Here is a 19,231-nt window from a genome sequence, read left to right as displayed (position 1 = left end):
CGTCAGAGACAAGGGTATCACCAGGAATGCTCCAAGGAACTGTGATAGAGCCGCTGTTATTTTCTACATACATTAAGGACCTCGCGGACAGGATGAGTAGCAATCTGTGGCTATATGCTGATGGTGCTGTGGTGTACAGGAGGGTGTCATGTTTGAGTGACTGTAGGAGGATACAGACAAAATTTCTAGTTGGTGTGATCGATGGGAAATAGCTCTAAGTGTAGAAAAATGTAGTTTAATGTAGACGAGTAGGAAAAACAAACCCATTATGTTCAAATGCAGCACTAGTAGTGTGCTGCTTGACAGAGCCACATCAATGAAATATCTATCCATAATGTTGCAAAGTGACATGAAATGGAATGAGCATGTAAGGATTGTAGTAGGGTAGGCGAATGGTTGACTCCGGTTTATTGGGAAAATTTTCAGGGAGTGTGGTTCAGCTATAAAGGAGACAGGATATAGGACACTAGTGCGACCGATTCTTGATTATTGCTCACGTGTTTGGAATCCGCACCAGATCGAATTAAAGAAAGGTATTGAAGCAATTTGCAGGCAGGCTGCTACATTTGTTACCAGTAGGTTAGAACAAAATGCAAGTAGTATGGTGATGCTTCAGTAGCTCAAATGGGAATCACTGAAGGGAAGACAACATTATTTTCAAGGAGCACTGTTGAGAAAATTTAGAAAACTGGCATTTGAGGTCGGCGTCAGGACGATTCTACTGCCGCCATGCATTTTGCGTAAGGACCACAAAGATAAGACAAATCAGGACTCATACAGGGGCATATAGGCAGTCATTTTTCACTCGTTCTATCTGTGAGTAGAAGAGGAAAGGAAATGACTAGTAGTGGTACAGGGAACCCTATGCCATACACCATATGGTGGTTTGCAGAGTTTAGATGTATATGCAGATGTAGATGTCCACATAGAAAATATCAAAGAATGGACAACCAAGCCCCACGAGACAGGATCTTATGATCTACTAATGAATCACGCAAGAAAAGATGGGTAGAATCTATAGATAATCTAAATTTCACTAACATCAGTAGGAAAGCATGGTCCCTCCTGTGGAAACTAGGTGTAGCAAGAGTTGTCCTGAATAAAGAATTCGACATAACACCTTGCCAAGCCACGTAGGCTTACACATAAAGAAACACACAAGAAATTTCCATTTTGATTCAGTTTTTGAACAAGAAATAAAGAAAAAATTTAGTGACAAGAGGGGAAAAAACAGAAGATCCCAATCTCTTCCTTCGCGCCCAAGAGAATTACATGACATAGCATTCAAATCTCTCAAAAACAGGAAAACAGCTGGACTAGATGGCATATGCCTCAAGCTCATTAAACAACTAGGAAGGAAAGCATGACAGTGGTTACTACAATTTTACAATGAAATACTGGCCATCAAAAAAACCCCTCAGCAATTTAAAATTGCAAAAACTATTGCTATATTCAAGCCATAAAAACCCAAAGACGATCCAGTGAGCTATTAACTAACCACACTACTAAGCATTTGCTACAACATGTTGGAAGGATTACCATATAACCTAATGTATTCAATAATTGATGACATAACCCCTCAACACCAAGCAGGATTTCATGCAAACTGAAGTTGCTGCAAGCAAGTTCTTGCCCTAACATCATTTATAGAAGCAAGTTAAACACTGGAGAAAAAACAAGTAAATCCTATACCACAAAGAACGGTCTCCCACAGGGTTCAATTGTAGCCCCACCTTTATTTAACTTTTACACCAGCGACATAGTCACCACTGATTTTGTAATGTTCAGCTATACCGACGACATAGCGGTAGGAATAAATTTGTGGGGGAGGGGGAGATGTGATTCTCTCTTAGCAAAGAACAGCTTTAATGCTGACATTATAGCTGATTACAAGGCGTACAGCAGAATACGGAAAAATTAATTCAGACATCTAAGCAAATATATTATGAGAAGATACATCTTGTAATGAAATTAAAAAATAATGGCCTATCATGAAGGAGGAGACTTGTACAACCAGAAAAGGCAGAGGAGCATATAACTCTGATGAGCAAATGACAGACTCCTATCAATACAGGTAGTCTCAGATGGCTTTCCAACTTAGGGCCATTGACTTTCCTTGTCAATGGGTTTAGTTAACAACCCTAAGAGGAACCTGAAGATATTACTGTTGGCCAACTCCCGCAAACCCACTGACAATTTTCCTTGTAAAACCATTGATGTATATAAAATAATACACAATGTGAATGCTATGTAACATTTGGCTTCTGCACATTTCGAAGTGCAGTGCCATGTATAAATATGAGTAAGCATTCAAAATTTACACTTGATCATAATACTATAGAAATTATGTTATTACTGTATTACTCTGTAAATGGAAATTACCCTCCTCCCTCCTCCTCCTCCTCCTCCTCCTCCTCCTCCTCCCCCCCCCCCCCCTCCCCTCCCAAAATCTGGAGAATGTCTTCAATATGGATCTGCGGGATGAACTGTTATTCTACATTGCGTTTTTAATATATTCCGTATCCACAAGAATCTCCTCACACTACATGTTTCTGGAATTAATGATGTATTTAGTATAATCTGAGATCAATTTCAAACTTACCATAGTATACTTTGTATGCGATTGTGGCAGCCACCAAACTGTTCGATACAAGTGGAGGAACTGTAAAAATGATGAGACCACCGTGAAAATAAACATCAGCATTTCAAATATCATACTTCCATCTTGAGGTATGCTTGGAACTGGAATGTGTTTTGGAACTATTAACCTCGATGAAGTATTTTCTCCGTATTGTCCTGGAGATCTGCAACAAAACAGATGTTAAGATCATAACAACAGTGTGACGAGTTTTTATTGTATCTTGCTACTAGTGTGTGTGAGCATGAGAGCACGAAGTGTAGTGTCGCCGAGCGTGTTTACTTAAATCAACTGCCAACTTAATCAGTGCGGGCTGGGCACTAGAGGCTGTGTGTAGGAAGCGTGCACACAGCACAGTCTCCACCACGCCACCTACCAGCAACTCACGTCTATATACATGTGGAGAAGCTGACACTCACTATGTTCTTTTAGTTTGTACTGTTCACATCAGTTGTTCTGTGCATCACATATGTTGCACCTTCTGTGTGATTCTTTTGTCTTGTTATATGTGGAGTAACAACAAGCTTTTTTCTCTTATTATTTAGAGGTTTATGAATAAAGCCATATTTGTGTTACTTGGATCGGTTTCATATATTACCCGGTTACCACATGATTGGAGGGTGAGTCAGCACTGCTTTGCGCATATATAGATGCAAGTCACTAGTAGGTGGCACGGCAGAGACCATGCAGTGCGCAAGCTTCCTACGGGTGGCGTCTAGTGGCTGGCCCCTGATGATATGGTTGGCAATTGATTTAAGTACACATGCACAACAACACTACAATCTGTGTGCGCGCACACACACACACACACACACACACACACACACACACACACACACACACACACACACATTATAGTCCGATTCACGAATGGTGGCAGTTCGCACAGGTTGAGGCATGGGCGGCGATTATACAGTTGCTGGTTCAAAGTGACAGTTGCAGTATGTTCATACACTTGCTTTACACTTGAAGAAAGCATGTATCCTGCAAATTATGTCTCTTGCTTACTTACGTAGAATTTGTCACTTTCCACCACCATCAGTGATGACAACAAGCAACAAATAGAATTAAAATTCAGTAAATAACTTGCTATGATCAAGTTTTATGCTCGCATTGGCCATGATATTCACAGCTGAGTGCTCATAACACTGCTGAATGCTCACTGGCTGTGAGAGAATGTGTGACATAGGTGCGCAGAACAAGACTGAACTCGACTGCTATCATTCATGAGTGCAGCTATAATAGCAGGATATAGCAGTTTCAATATTATAATTAATCATCACACTATTTATATGGGAACTTCTTTGTACAGAACATACGTATAAGGCACTGAGAACCGTAATGGCCCAAAGCACAGGCCCAAACTTTTGGGAAAAATAAATATTTGTGAAAATCAAATTTGTAAGCAAACCACCAGTCTCATAAGTCCGACTAGCTTTTTTAACCAAATCTCAAAATCCTACACTTCCTATTAAAAAAAAAAAAGTATCCAATTCACGTTACAAAATTTCAATTAATATTTAGGATAATTATTATTATTATTCTTTCTTTTCTCAGACATTATGTCTGGTCAAAAATGGAAAGTGACGCGGACCTTGATCAAGTGTGACTTCCTTTTAACTGTACGGTATATGTTACATTGCATTTAGGAACTTTCGAGTAATTGAACATGTATCAATAATTACAGATTTCTGTAGTTGTATATATGTTTGGATGTAGCTGTACTGCGTTGATGTACTGGTGGATATTGTGTGGTATGACTCCTGTAGTTGATAGTATAATTGGTATAATATCAACTTTATCCTGATGCCACATGTCCTTGACTTCCTCAGCCAGTTGGATGTATTTTTCAATTTTTTCTCCTGTTTTCTTCTGTATATTTGTTGTATTGGGTATGGATATTTCGATTAGTTGTGTTGATTTCTTCTTTTTATTGGTGAGTATTATGTCAGGTTTGTTATGTGGTGTTGTTTTATCTGTTATGGTTCTGTTCCAGTATAATTTGTATTCATCATTCGCCAATACATTTTGTGGTGCATACTTGTATGTGGGAACATGTTGTTTTATTAGTTTATGTTGTATGCCAAGTTGTTGACATATTATTTTTGCTACATTGTTATGTCTTCTGGGGTATTCTGTATTTGCTAGTATTGTACAGCCGCTTGTGATGTGACCTACTGTTTCTATTTGTTGTTTGCAAAGTCTGCATTTATCTGTTGTGGTATTGGGATCTATTATAATACGCTTGCTGTAATATCTGGTTTTATTGTTTGATCCTGTATTGCAATCATGAATCCTTCCGTCTCACTGTATATATTGCCTTTTCTTAGCCATGTGTTGGATGCGTCTTGATCGATGTGTGCTGTGTTAGATGATACGGATGCTTGCCATGTAGTGTTTTCTTTTTCCAATTTACTTTCTTCGTATCTGTTGATGTTATGTGATCTAAAGGGCTGTAGAAGTGGTTATGAAATTGCAGTGGTGTAGCCGATGTATTTATATGAGAGATTGCTCTGTGTATTTTGCTAGTTTCTGCTTGTTCTAGAAAGAATTTTCTTGAATTGTCTACCTGTCCATAATGTAGGTTTTTTTATATCGATAAATCCCCTTCCTCGTTCCTTTCTGCTTAATGTGAATCTTTCTGCTGCTGAATGTATGTGATGTATTCTATATTTGTGGCATTGTGATCGTGTAAGTGTATTGAGTGCTTCTAGGTCTGTGTTACTCCATTTCACTATTCCAAATGAGTAGATCAATATTGGTATAGCATAAGCATTTATAGCTTTTGTCTTGTTTCTTGCTGTCAATTCTGTTTTCAGTATTTTTGTTAGTCTTTGTCTATATTTTTCTTTTAGTTCTTCTTTAATATTTGTATTATATATTCCTATTTTTTGTCTGTATCCTAGATATTTATAGGCATCTGTTTTTTCCATCGCTTCTATGCAGTCGCTGTGGTTATCCAATATGTAATCTTCTTGTTTAGTGTGTTTTCCCTTGACTATGCTATTTTTCTTACATTTGTCTGTTCCAAAAGCCATATTTATATCATTGCTGAATACTTCTGTTATCTTTAGTAATTGGTTGAGTTGTTGATTTGTTGCTGCCAGTAGTTTTAGATCATCCATGTATAGCAAATGTGTGATTTTGTGTTGGTATGTTCCAGTAATATTGTATCCATAAGTTTTATTGTTTAGCATGTTGGATAGTGGGTTCAGAGCAAGGCAGCACCAGAAAGGACTTAATGAGTCTCCTTGGTATATTCCACGCTTAATCTGTATTGGCTGTGATGTCTTAAGATTTCATTTTCCTCTGACTGTTTAATTGATGTGTGTTGTTCTTTGTTTGTTTGCTCTGAGATGTTTGAGTCCATTACTGTATTCTCTTCTTCTTCTGATTGCACATTATTTTGTTCCAGTATTTGTTGTACTTGTTGTTTGATGTTTTCTAATTCTGACTGGGGTATCCTGTTATTTTTGATTATTACACGGATCTGATCAGCTAGTCGTTGTTCTGTTAAAAATTTTAATTCTGGGTATCTGGTAATAAATGTTGTGTATACTTGTGATCTGTATCCAGTTGTGTTGGTTCCTAGGTTTGTTGCTTGGTAATAACAGAACATGAGGTGTCGATTAACTTCATCTGACCATCTCATCCTCCGTCTTTGTTTTCCTTCTAGGGTGGTTGCAGGAAGCATATCCTGCAAAACACCTCTATTTTGATTTGAATCATTTTCCAGTTGGCTAGCAGTGTCGTTACCATTGTGGGCGGGCATAGGGTTCAAACGTCATCCCCGACCATGACGGCGGTCCCCTTTGCCTACAATCATGAGTGCGGCATGTGGTAAAGAAATTGAACCATAAACAACATACATGATCCTGCCTCATGCTATTTCATGTGGACCACACATAAACGAAACAAGCCTGGTTCGTCATATGCATACAGAATTAACGACACCAACACAAGTCAGACTCATGGTTCAACAGTTCTCAATAGTCTCTTACTTTAGTTATATGTACACCTTCATTGCATTCATGTGTGTTTGTTACAATTCCCTAAAACAATTACATAACCAATATACCTATCATGTCAGTAAAAAAATCTAATACCGATGGTAATATTGTTTAGACACTGTATTGTGGCAGTTTTAGGTGGGGGTATTGTGATCTATGGGTGCTGATGTTACCAGTAGATGTTGGGTCTGTCCCACCACTTTTCCAGCACTGCCAACAATTACCAAATGCCTTGTGTATTCTCCATTTTGTTTTGCTTTGTGTTGTGCATTGCTTATTGCTCATCTCTTATTTTGAAATGAGCGAAGACACTACTCCAAGCCCATCATGAGGTTTGAGTATGACTCCTGCAACCTCTAAAAGGGAAAGGGAGATCCGTAGTACAAATTGGTGCCTGTAAAATGGTGCATAATATGTTGAAGTGCTGTGAGGTGGAAAAGGAAAGCAAAAAATTCCTACAACCTATCATTCAGGCCCATAAGAGAGCTGTAAAAACTGTATGAACCATAGACAGGATTAGATAGTTTGCAAGCTCTCATCCAGGTGAATCATCTAGTACTCCAGGAAAGGAAAGGTCCATTTTAATTCTAATTTGTACTGTACACAAGTACAGCTGTATATTTGCTAGACCATGGTGGCATTGTTCTTTGGAGGTCTCATGTCCTTGCACATAGCAGGAGCATTAGGGAACCTCAACAAAACATTTTTTTTATCTTTATGAGGCATGGATTGACAGCAATCTCACGTGTGGCAGATGTTAGCAGAGACCACGAGATGTATTGGGTGTTAGGTCATGGGGAAGAGCGTCCAGAAGGATGATGGTGGCAAGTGTTGGCTCAAAAACTGGCTTTGTGAAGCAAGTGGAGCTTAAGTCCTGCACAAAATCGACACAAGGAGATTATCATGGCCAGATGATCTCTGAGAATTTTGAGGCATGGTTTTCAGAGATCATGCTCCCAAATCTTACACAAAATTCTCTCATTGTTATGGACAATGCATTGTATCACTGCTGGCAGGTGGACGAAACACCACCAAAATACTGCCCAAGGGTGGCAATGGTAGAATAGGTGAAAAAAAAGAGTGCAATAACAGCATGACAAAGGTTGAGCTGTAAGCTCTGGTGCAGGCAAATTAACTAAGTGAAAATATGTATGTAACAGACAAACTAGCCAAGAGTGTAGGCCACACTGATTCGCTTGTTGTCCGACAATTACAATCTGAATGCAAGTGAACTAGCGCGAGGGAGCACAACGCTCTGACGACATGTCTGCAGCCAATCTCAAGAAATTTAGAGACGATGCCCTCAACTCTGTCACTCCAAATGACTGGAAAGGGTACTGCAGGAAAGTGCAAAATGTGCTACCCAATTATAAGAGGCATGATGGTGTAATGAAAATTGTAGCTGATGACATTCTAATACATACTAACGCCTCTAGTGATGATTCCTTTAACACAGAGAGTGTGTGACACGAGAGTTCATCCTGCACAGGCTTAGCTGACACTGAATCTCAAAGTACCGACACAGCCGAAATTGAAAGTGACAGTGACTTATACAGGATGATTTTTTCCACTGTGTACAAACTTTATGGAGTGATCAATGAGAGGATATGAAACAAAAAAGGTGTAATGAACTTATGTCAGAAAATGCATGGTTTCCATGCTAGAGACCATTTTTTCAATCATACTTTGTTACAGAGATGGTGGTCTAAAATGCGCTGTACCATGCAGCCACAGTTACAGTATGCATTGTTTCCTCCTAGAGGGTGATACTATTCCCCATACATCATGCCCTAGAGCACCCTCCTGCCGTAGTAATTGGTAGTGTTGTGTCCAATTCACTCCTCTTGCCAACTCACCTTGTAGTGGATGTGATACAGAGTTGTACACAATGGTTCCGTATTCAAATCAAGAGCTTGCCAACGTGGTGTTTACTTAAGGAAAGGCAGGTGGCAATGGGCAGCCGCCAGCAAGGCTATATCAGAGACCTATCCCTGCCGACAACAACCGCAGCATTCACTGTTTGCAACAGTGTTCCGTCGTTTGGCTGAGACAGGGTCATTTCAGGAAGCAGGAACCAATGCAGGACGTACACAAAATGTTCGGACACCAGACTTTGAGGAAAATGTGATTAACACTGTGGAAGATGACCTCCACATCATTACCAGGCAGCTGGCCCGCCAGTACAGGGTAAGCCAGACGACTGTTTGGAACATTCTCCACGACAATTTTTTTTTTTTTTTTTTGGTGGGGTTTAAGGGCGCTCAACTGCTGAGGTCATTAGCGCCCAGGTGGTAGGGAGGGCAAAATCCAATTGTCGAAGCAGGCGACGGAAGCGGACTCCGGGGGGCAGCAGAGCAGACACATACAACCCGTACTGACGGTCGAGAGAATCAGCGAAAAAGGACTGGTAAGAGGGGTGGTCGGGCATAGACAACAGCCGGCAGGCATACCGACACAGCAGTACGTCGCGCCGGTAGGTCTATGGTAATTCGGCAGCTTCAGCATAAAGACTCTCCACAGGACTAGTGTAGAAGGCTCCGGTCGCAAGACGTATCCCCCGATGGTGGATGGAGTTGAGCCGGCGTAAGAGGGATGGCTGAGCGGACGAGTAGACGAAGCTCCCATAATCCAGCTTCGATCGGACAATGGACCGATACAAGCGAAGCAGGACAGTGTGATCCGCTCCCCAAGATGAACCGCTAAGAACTCTGAGGACATTAAGGGAACGTGTACAACGGGCCGCCAAATAAGAGACATGTGGAGACCAACACAGTTTCCTGTCCAACGTGAGTCCTAGAAACTTAGTTGTTTCCACGAATGGGAGAACAACGGGACCGAGATGTAAGGATGGCGGAAGGAACGCTTTATGTTGCCAAAAGTTGATACAAACCGTCTTCTCTTCAGAGAACCGGAAGCCATTTGCCACGCTCCATGAGCAGAGGCTGTCTAGACAACGCTGAAGGCAGCGCTCCAGGAGGCACGTTCTCTGGGCACTGCAGTAGATCGCGAAGTCATCGACAAAGAGAGAGCCTGAGACATTAGGTGGAATACAATCCATAATTGGATTGATCGCGATGGCAAAGAGGGCTACGCTCAAGACGGAGCCCTGAGGCACTCCGTTCTCCTGGAGGAAGACGTCGGAGAATACGGAACCCACACGTACCCTAAACATTCGATCCGTTAAAAAGGAATCAATAAAAAGGGGCAGGCGACCACGTAGGCCCCACCTGTGCATAGTGCGAAGGATACCTCCTCTCCAACAGGTATCATAAGCCTTCTCCAAGTCGAAGAACACGGCTACCGTTTGGCGCTTTCGCAAAAAGTTGTTCATGATGAATGTCGACAAGGTCACAAGGTGGTCAACAGCGGAGCGGCGGCGACGAAAGCCGCATTGGACAGTAGTAAGTAGTCGTCAAGATTCAAGAATCCAGACTAACCGAGCATTAACCATGCGCTCCATCACCTTACAGACACAGCTTGTAAGAGAAATGGGGTGGTAACTAGAAGGAAGGTGTCTATCCTTCCCGGGTTTGGGTATAGGAACAACGACGGCGTCACGCCAACGCATGGGGACCTGACCTTCGGTCCAGACACGATTGTAGGTACGAAGAAGGATGCTTTTGCCCGCTGAAGAAAGGTGTGCCAGCATCTGAACATGAATGGCATCTGGCCCCGGAGCAGAGGATCGGGACAATGCAAGCGCACGTTCGAGTTCCCGCATAGTAAAGGGGGCATTATAAGTTTCCAGATTCAGCAAGTGGCAGGAAGGTCGCCGAGCCTCTTCTGCCTCTTTCCTGGGAAGGAAGGCAGGATGGTAATGGGCGGAGCTTGAAACCTCCGTGAAAAAGCGGCCAAAGGCGTTGGAGACAGCCACAGGATCAACAAGGACCTCATTACCTGAGGTCAGGCCAGGTACCGAGGAGTGGGCCTTAATGCCCGACAGCCGGCGCAGGCCACCCCAAACGACGGAAGAGGGAGTAAAACTGTTAAAGGAGCTGGTGAAAGAGGCCCAACAAGCTTTTATGCTGTCTTTGATGACTCTACGGCATTGCGCTCGGAGTCAGTTGTATTCAATACAATTCGCCAACGTAGGATGGCGGCGAAAGGTGCGTAAAGCACGACGTCGAGCACGGATAGCGTCCCTACAAGCCTCGTTCCACCAGGGGACGGAAACGCGACGTGAAGAAGAGGTAGTACGAGGAATGGAACGTTCGGCAGCATTGATGATAACAGCCGTGAGGTATTCGACCTGACTGTCACAACTGAGAAAATCGTGGTCCGGAAAGGTCGCCAGGGAGGAGTAAAGTCCCCAGTCAGCTTTCAGTATGTTCCAGCGCGAATAACGTGGGGATGGGGTGTGGTGCAGGAGACAAACGACACAGGGGAAGTGGTCGCTCGAATAGGTGTCAGAAAGGACATACCACTCGAACCGACGGGCAAGAGTGGTAGAACAGATCGAGAGGTCCAAGTGGGAGTAGGTATGAGTAGAGTCTGAGAGGAAAGTCGGGGCGCCGGTATTGAGGCAGACAAGATTGAGATGGTTGAAGACATCCGCCAAGAGTGAGCCCCTTTGACAGGATGCAGGAGAGCCCCAAAGGGGATGATGGGCATTGAAGTCACCAAACAATAAAAACGGTGGGGGAAGCTGAACGATCAGGTGCATCATGTCAGCCCGACTAACAGCAGATGACGGTGGAGTGTAGATGGTACAAACTGAAAAAGTAAAAGCAGAAAGAGTAATACGGACAGCTATTGCTTGGAGTGGGGTGGTCAATGGGATGGGATGGTAATAGACATCATCCCGAACGAGCAACATGACCCCACCATGAGCTGGGATACCGTCCACAGGGGTGAGGTCATACCGCTCCGAGGTATAGTGAGTAAAGGCAATACGGTCAGTCGGGCGCAACTTGGTTTCCTGGAGACCAAGGACGAGCGGACAGTGCAGGCGGAGGAGCAGTTGTAATTCCTCCCGATTAGATCGAATACCTCTTATGTTCCAATGTAACAAGGACATCGCTAGTCATAAAGTTGGGGGAACGAGACGGGGGAAGAGCTGGTCACCTCGACGGCCGCGGAGGGCCAAGTTGCGAGGGAACAACGCTACAACCGGCGGGAGGCGGATCCGGTTCCATCGAGTCGTCGCCAGCTGCGGCCGCTGTCCCTGGTTGTGTAGGAGGGGCAGCATCATTTGCCGACGAGAGGCCAGCTGAGCGCCTGGCAGCAGAGCGTCCCGGCGAAACTGAGGACGGCCGGGAGCAGCGACTCACGGATGGAGCGTCAGACGAATCGCGCCAGGGTGGAGAGGGGGAGAGAGACTTCTTCTTGGAGGCCTTCTTGGAAGGCCGAGGAGGCACAGGGATGGTGGGCTGGACCCGAAGAAGGTCCTCACGTGCGGGGTCCGTTTTGGAACGCCGGACCTCGGAAGCTGGGGTCCGGAACGTTTCCCCGATGGATGCCTCAGAAGAGGATCGCTTCTCAGGTGGCGGGGGGAGAGGAGGAGGAGGAGGAGGAGGAGGAAGGGTGGCCCCTGGGGCAGAGGGGGTGGGGGCCACGGGGGAGGAGAATTTGGAAGGGAGGGATTTGGGAGGCGGAGGCAGAGCCCCCTGATGGGCAGAGGAGGCGGAGGGGGGACAGGATAGGGGTGAGGATACCGCGGAAGGAGTGGACACAACTGAGGCAAACGAAGTGGTCAACGGCACGGGATGGAGGCGGTCATATTTCTTCCTGGCCTCAGAATAAGAGAGCCGATCCAAAGTTTTGAGTTCTTGTATCTTCTTCTCCTTCTGATATGCGGGGCAGTCTGAGGATCTAGGCAAGTGGACGCCAGGACAATTAATGCACCGAGGTGGTGGGGTGCATGTATGTTCCTCACGAAGAGGACGTCCACAATCGCCACAAAGGGGCTCAGCCTCACACCGTGATGACATGTGCCCAAAGCGCAAACACCGAAAACAGCGCATAGGAGGCGGGATGTAAGGTCGCACGTCGCACCGGTAGCACATCACCTTTACCTTCTCCGGGAGGACGTCCCCCTCAAAGGCGAGGATAAAGGCCCCGGTGTCGATGCGACGGTCTTTGGGGCCGCGCTGGACTCGCCGGACGAAATGCACGCCTCGGCGCTCCAGGTTGGCCCTGAGCTCCTCATCAGATTGTAGCAGGAGGTCACGATGAAAAATAACCCCCTGCGTCCTATTTAGTGCCAGATGCGGGACAATGGATACTGGGATGTCCCCTAGGTGGTCGCACGCCTGGAGCGCCGCCGACTGTGTGGCGGAGGTGGTCTTGATAAGAACGGACCCTGAACGCATCTTGCTGAGAGCCTCGATTTCCCCGAAGATGTCCTCAATGTGCTGAACAAAGTACATGGGCTTGGAGGTGGCAAACATCCCCCCCATCAGTTCGAGAACAGACCAAATAGCGGGGGAAGTACTTCGCCCCAAGCCGGCGGGCCTGTCCCTCCTCCCAGGGAGTCGCCAAGGGGGAAAGGGCAGGAGAACCAGAACTAGAAACGGTACCTTTTCTTTTGAAAGACTCGGCCGCAGAGCGACCTGATATGTGTTGACGTTTCATCTGCGAAACGTCCGCCCCGATACCACCCACTCCGACCAGGGGCTCTCCCCAGCCTCAGCAAGGGCCACCTGGCAGGATGACCATTGCCGGGAGTTCTGATGCCCCAGGGAGACTGGCATCTACTCCTTGACCGACGTGGGTAGGGTGCAGCTCAGGTATAGGCAGTACGATCCCTGTGTTGTCAGGGGGCTACAACCTAGAGGGTACATGACGACCCCACCACAACGGGCTGGCTACCATGCTGGATTTCTGGTGCCACGGAAAGTCCATCATGATCGCTGGTGCAGATGGAGACACACCATGGGCGTAACTTGGACAACCCATCAGGCGTTTAGGCCCAATTTGAGGAATAGTGGGTATGGTTACAACGCCGGTACAATGCTGAGTGCCAAGGTCTTAGTGCACTTAGGACCAGTGGTACACCACGTAAGGTGTCCTTCCCCAAAAGGCTCGTACTTCTGTAGAATTTTGAAAAATGGAGGTCAAACCCCAAGGGGGACCATCACATGGAAGGCCAAAACGGTTGAAACTCCTTTTAGTCGCCTCTTACGACAGGCAGAAATACCTCGGGCCTATTCTTACCCCGGACCCGCAGGGGGACCACGACAATTGTTACTACCCTTACCACTGACAGTGTGTGCATGGCTTACTAGCGACAGACCTTCCACATCGGCAGCTATTTTGTCACTGGTTTCTTCACCAGGTAACCACAATTCTGGGACTTGTGTCATCCATCCTATTCACAGATGAGGCCACCTTTATGCAGAAGGGTATATTTAACTTTCATAACAGGCATCTGTGGGATAGTATGCATAAGACCCATAGTATGGTGACAGCGAATCATCAGCATCGGTGCAGCCGGAATGTGTGGACCAGAATAATTGGCAACCGTATACTGGGACTAGTCTTCCTTCCATGTCACATAACAGACCAGAACTATCAGTGTTTCTTGTGGGTGACCTTGCCTCCCCTAATGGAAGAAGCACCATTGATGATTTGAAGAGTTATGTGGCTGCTACATGATGGTGCTCCAGTCCACTTCACCATTAATGTTCAGATGCATCTCAATTGTGTTTTCCCTGGTCAATGGATCGGACAAGGGATTCCAGTTGCATGGCCTGCTCATTCACCGGATCTCAACCTGTGCAATTTCTGGTTAATGGGCCACCTCTGAAGTAACATGTATGCACAGGCCATTCCAGATGTGAAGACACTGGAGCAGTGTATTCATACTGACTTTGACAGTGTTTGGATGCATTTGAGTGTATGTGACAGAACATGCTACAGCATATAAAAGCTTCAACACACACTATAAATGTGGCTGCATGGTACAGCCCGTATTAGACCACAGTCTCTGTACAGGGTGTATATGTGGACAAGGAAAAAAAAATTCCCGGATATTTCCTGGACTTCCCGGTTAAAAATACACTTTCTCCCAGATGAAAGTACACTTTTTCCATGTTAAGTGACAGTATACTCTTCCTTGGCACTGTAAAAGTCATCAATCCTTTGAATGTTTATGGTTTTATATACTGACGTAGAATTTCCCAGCACTTTAGAAAATGAAACTCGGGGGAAAAACACGTTTGGAAGACCTTTGACGTGCAGCAACATGTACGATGCATATTTTCGTATTACGAAGGTATAAATTTGAATTCCACCAGATAACGCATGTCACTTTGCGAAGCACTGAAATTGCGATGCGCTTTTGTAAGCGTCATCTCGCCAACTGATGACAGCAATAGGACACGTGATGTAGTCAGCCAATAGCAAGATCACTCTTAAGTAGCGCGAATACACAAATAAGAAAAGTTAATGGCTTAAATTAATATACATAGCATTCACATATAATATTGGTCTCGAAGGTTAATAAGTTGGAAGAGAAGCCAAAATTCCACATATAATGTTGATCTTTTTTGCACGTGTTGCACATTAAGATACACACACAAATGTGCCAGTAAAATTTTTAATAACGATGCAAATGTTTCAGCTTCTGGGCTCGAAATACTTCTAAATGGTCGTCCTCAAAGAACTGATTTTTAAATGAGAGTCAAACGCTTTGTGATTTAAGAAATTCATCGTACCTTCTCGAACGTAATTCATCTTGTGTAAAAGGAAATCTGGTTTGAATGTAACGCTTTTCAAACCACCATACGCAATATTTTCCCGCGACCTGTTAGAAATAGGTTTGTTTCAGCAGTTGCAAGAAAGCGCCAGATAACTGGCGTCACTGGGCTTGCGCAGCTACGATGACGCAGGAAGTCCATATGTTCGTACATGTAAAACATTAAAAGATCATACATTATGTCATAAAAGAAACAAGACATTAAAGGATACTTCAAGAGCATTGGGATTTCGCGAACAATACTAAAGTACATAACTCGGTTTAAAACGCACATCCGTATGTAAATTTTCTTGGAGTACCAATACTCATGTTTGGTTCTTTATTATAGCATAATGCCATACGTGCACTTGAAATGCAGCAAACAGTTGAAACTAGCCAATAGTGTGAAATTAAACACTTTGTTTCAAATAAATTGACTGCCTCAGTAGAAATGATTAATAAAAGCCAAATCTCTTTAGCAAACCAGCAAAATTAACTTCACTGTTCTGTAAGGCAATTAATGCTGGACTGTCAAAGGTGGAAATAAAATCTGAAACTATTAACATGTTTTAGCCTGCCGTAATTATGTGAACATATTTTAATTCATTTGATAGCTCCCAGCCACAAAAATCCATTTTGTTATCATTTAACGTGAGAGCAATAAATGAAGAGTAAACAACAAAATCACTTAACGAAATAATAAATGGTCTCTGGCATGGAAACCATGCATTTCCGGATGTAAGTTCATTCGACCTCTCTTGTTCTGGATCCTCTCATCAATCAATCCCTTGAGTTTGTACACAGTGGAAAAAACCACCCTGTATAAATCGTCAAACTGTTTCATGGTCCTTGTTATCATCATTTTCATTACGCACATTATGTAGCTTGAGGTTCAGATAAAACAGTCTGGCCACTTACGCATGAAATATAGTTGTTTTGTTAAGTCTTTGTGTTTCAAGGTTGCTATTTGCTTTCCATCTATGTACGTGGTCACTAGATTTTGCAGGACATCTACAAACTGACAAATCTTCGTGCCCCCCATGTCCATCAACCAATCCCTTCATTTACTCAAGTTGTGCCACAATCTCTCTCTCTCTCTCTCTCTCTCTCTCTCCCCCCCCCCCTTTCCCCATTATTTACATGATCTAACCATCTAATCTTCAGCATTCTTCTGCAGCACCACTTTTCAAAAGCTCTAGTCTCTTCTTGTCTGAACTGTTTATTATCCACATTTTACATCCATAAATGGCTACACTCCAAACAAATACCTTCAGAAAAGACAACCCTAACACTTAAATCTATATTCGGTGTTAATAAATTTCTCTTCTTCAGAAATGCTTTTCTTGCCATTGTCAGTCTACATTTTATATCCTCTGTACTTTGACCATCATCTGGTCTTTAACTGCCCAAACAGGAAAACTCATTACTACTTTTAGTGCCTCATTTCCTAATCTAGTTCATTCAGAATTGCCTGACATAATTTCACTACATTCCATTATCCTTGTTTTGCTTTTGTTAATGTTCATCTTACATCCTCTTTTTCAAGAGACTGTCCATTCCATTCAATTGCTCTTCCAACTCCTTTGCTGTTCCTGACAAAATGACAATGTCATTGGCAAACCTCAATGTTTTTATTTCTTCTCCTTGAACTTTAATTCCTTCACCAAATTTTTGTTTTGGTTCCTTTTCTGTTTGCTCAATGTACAGACTGAATAACATTGGGGATAAGCTACAACCCTGTCTCACTCCCTTCTCAACCACTGCTTTCCTTCGGTGCCCCTTGACTCTTACAACTGCCGTCTGCCCATATGAAAATGAATATCAGAAACAGTGAGAGAGTGTTTCATGAATGTTTATAAACAATGTGGACCTACAGTGCAGATAAAGCCAATTCACCATAAAATTAACACATATCAGAAGTATGCAATCTCAAAATTGATAACAGTGTTCTTTAGGCCTTTATGGTTCTCACTGCATCATATGGTATGATTTTCTTTTCTTTTCTCCAAGATTCAGTAACAAAAATTTTTGTAGTATCACCCCAGATATGCAGATCCCATCCTGAAAATTGTTGAAAATTCAACTCACTATCAGGAAATAACCTAGCAACTATCACAATAATAGGTCATGTACACAACACAAATGCTTAATACGGAACATTACCAATCACCTCCACAATGTAACGCTGAAATAGGAATACATATGTAATTACATTTTCCTGGAGACATATCAAGTCTCAACTTTGTCTTCAATAAGAATAAAAGCTGAAGTAATGAATTAAAATACACAGCAGTTGCCTATCCTTTTGGACAAAAGGCAATGGTAGAGCCACTGTTTGGTTTCAAGAACAGTCCATCAGTTGACCAATCAATTTATTCCCGATTGGATGGGATGGTGGAAGCAATTAATAAAAATAAATAAAAAAATTAATAACAATGACATGTTCCCATCAAGTATATTCTGTGGTTCAAACTAAGCTCACAGGAGAAAATATTAGTCACCCCTGTTCAATTTGGACAACTGCAGATGGTGTAGAACTGGTACTGGACTGTCAGGTGGTCCTCCACTGACAACTTATGTCACAGAGTGAAGCTGTGTGTATGTGTCAGTTGTTTGTATGAGATCAGCACAGTAATTTCCGTCAACATGGAGATGTAAGATATTGGCAGAAAAAGGCTGTCATGTTCAGATGTCCCCACCACCAAACCATGAATGAAGTTGCCAGATATGTTGCTGTCCCACTGGGGCCTGTCCAGTTTGTGGGGAGTATCCAATTTGTCCACAAGGAATGTTGTACCAGTCACTAGCACATAATATGGCATAAGAGCAGTAGCAATAAAAAGATTCTAACCAACAAGGACAGACAATGAGTGTCATACCTTGTCAATGACAATCGGTTTCTAACTCAGTATGAATTGCTGCTTTCAATGAATGCAGATTCATCTCATCCAGATCCTGAGTGAACATCTTCAAGAAAAATACTTGCAATGGACGTCGGAAGTTGATTACCTCACTAAAGGCCATTGCTGTCGTGGCACAGACAGAAGCCCCTGAACAGAAGCCGAGTGGAGGCATCCAGTGTGATCTAATGAGTCACAATTTTGACTCTTTTGAAATAACAGTAAGGTGTCAAATTGCACTGACAGCCCAATGAAACATTTAACCCACAAAGTGTGGAGGGCGTAGTTCACGCTAGGCACAGTTATGAGGCGTTTTAGGCATATGTCTGATAATATGACTTGAACCTACACATTTACTTTATTGTACACATGAATCAGGGTGTTTATTCCAACATTTTCTATAACAAAATGTCTTCCTCTTCTACATCTTCACAATCAGTTATGTTGTGGACACTCCTGTCTTCCAAGATGGTAACAGCTATGTTCAAAGGTCTGCGTGTAAAGGGTCCTTGTTTGACGAACACTTAGGCACCTTACGCCATCTCTTATGTGACACTAAATCACCCATCTTAATCCCACAGAAATGCCTGCTGGAACTACTTGGAACAGAGGTTGAAACGTAGCAACCAACAGCCCTGCAATTTGGTAGCTCTACAGTGTCTTATTATTGAGTGGCTTCAGCTGAATATGGCATATCAGCATAAAATTGTGGACTGTCTTCCTTGCCAAATTGAGGCCATTATAAAGAGCAGAGGACTGCTCATGTAAATCAGGGTATTATAGGATTAGAGGAGTGGCATGAGGTTTTCCTGAGGACTCCACTCTAGGTGCACTACTTTTTCGGATTTGAATTTTTCACTTGCATTCTATTGCAGCAGTCAACTCTGAAACTCTTTTGTTTGCAGACAAAACAAGCATAACTGTTACAGATTTATGACAGGAAATACTACTGTAACAAATAATGTTATGGATAGAAGCCATTGTTTGTTTGCTGCTGGCTGGTTAA

The 19,231-nt window shown here is 43.4% G+C and overlaps 1 protein-coding gene across 3 annotated transcripts in view; it reads right to left on the bottom strand.

Moving 5' to 3' along the window:
- LOC124721910 (transmembrane protein 39A) overlaps window positions 1-19,231 on the bottom strand; it is a 192,239-nt gene that overhangs the window by 127,965 nt on the left and 45,043 nt on the right. For all 3 annotated transcript variants that reach the window (XM_047247062.1, XM_047247063.1, XM_047247064.1), the window contains exon 5: window positions 2,603-2,804. In XM_047247062.1, the coding sequence (XP_047103018.1) occupies window positions 2,603-2,804 (202 nt within the window). The remainder of the gene's footprint in view (window positions 1-2,602; window positions 2,805-19,231) is intronic.

The sequence above is a fragment of the Schistocerca piceifrons genome, chromosome X, assembly GCF_021461385.2.
Source record: "Schistocerca piceifrons isolate TAMUIC-IGC-003096 chromosome X, iqSchPice1.1, whole genome shotgun sequence".
Taxonomy (NCBI): Eukaryota; Metazoa; Arthropoda; class Insecta; order Orthoptera; family Acrididae; genus Schistocerca; species Schistocerca piceifrons.
This window is presented reverse-complemented; position numbering and strand designations above follow the sequence as displayed.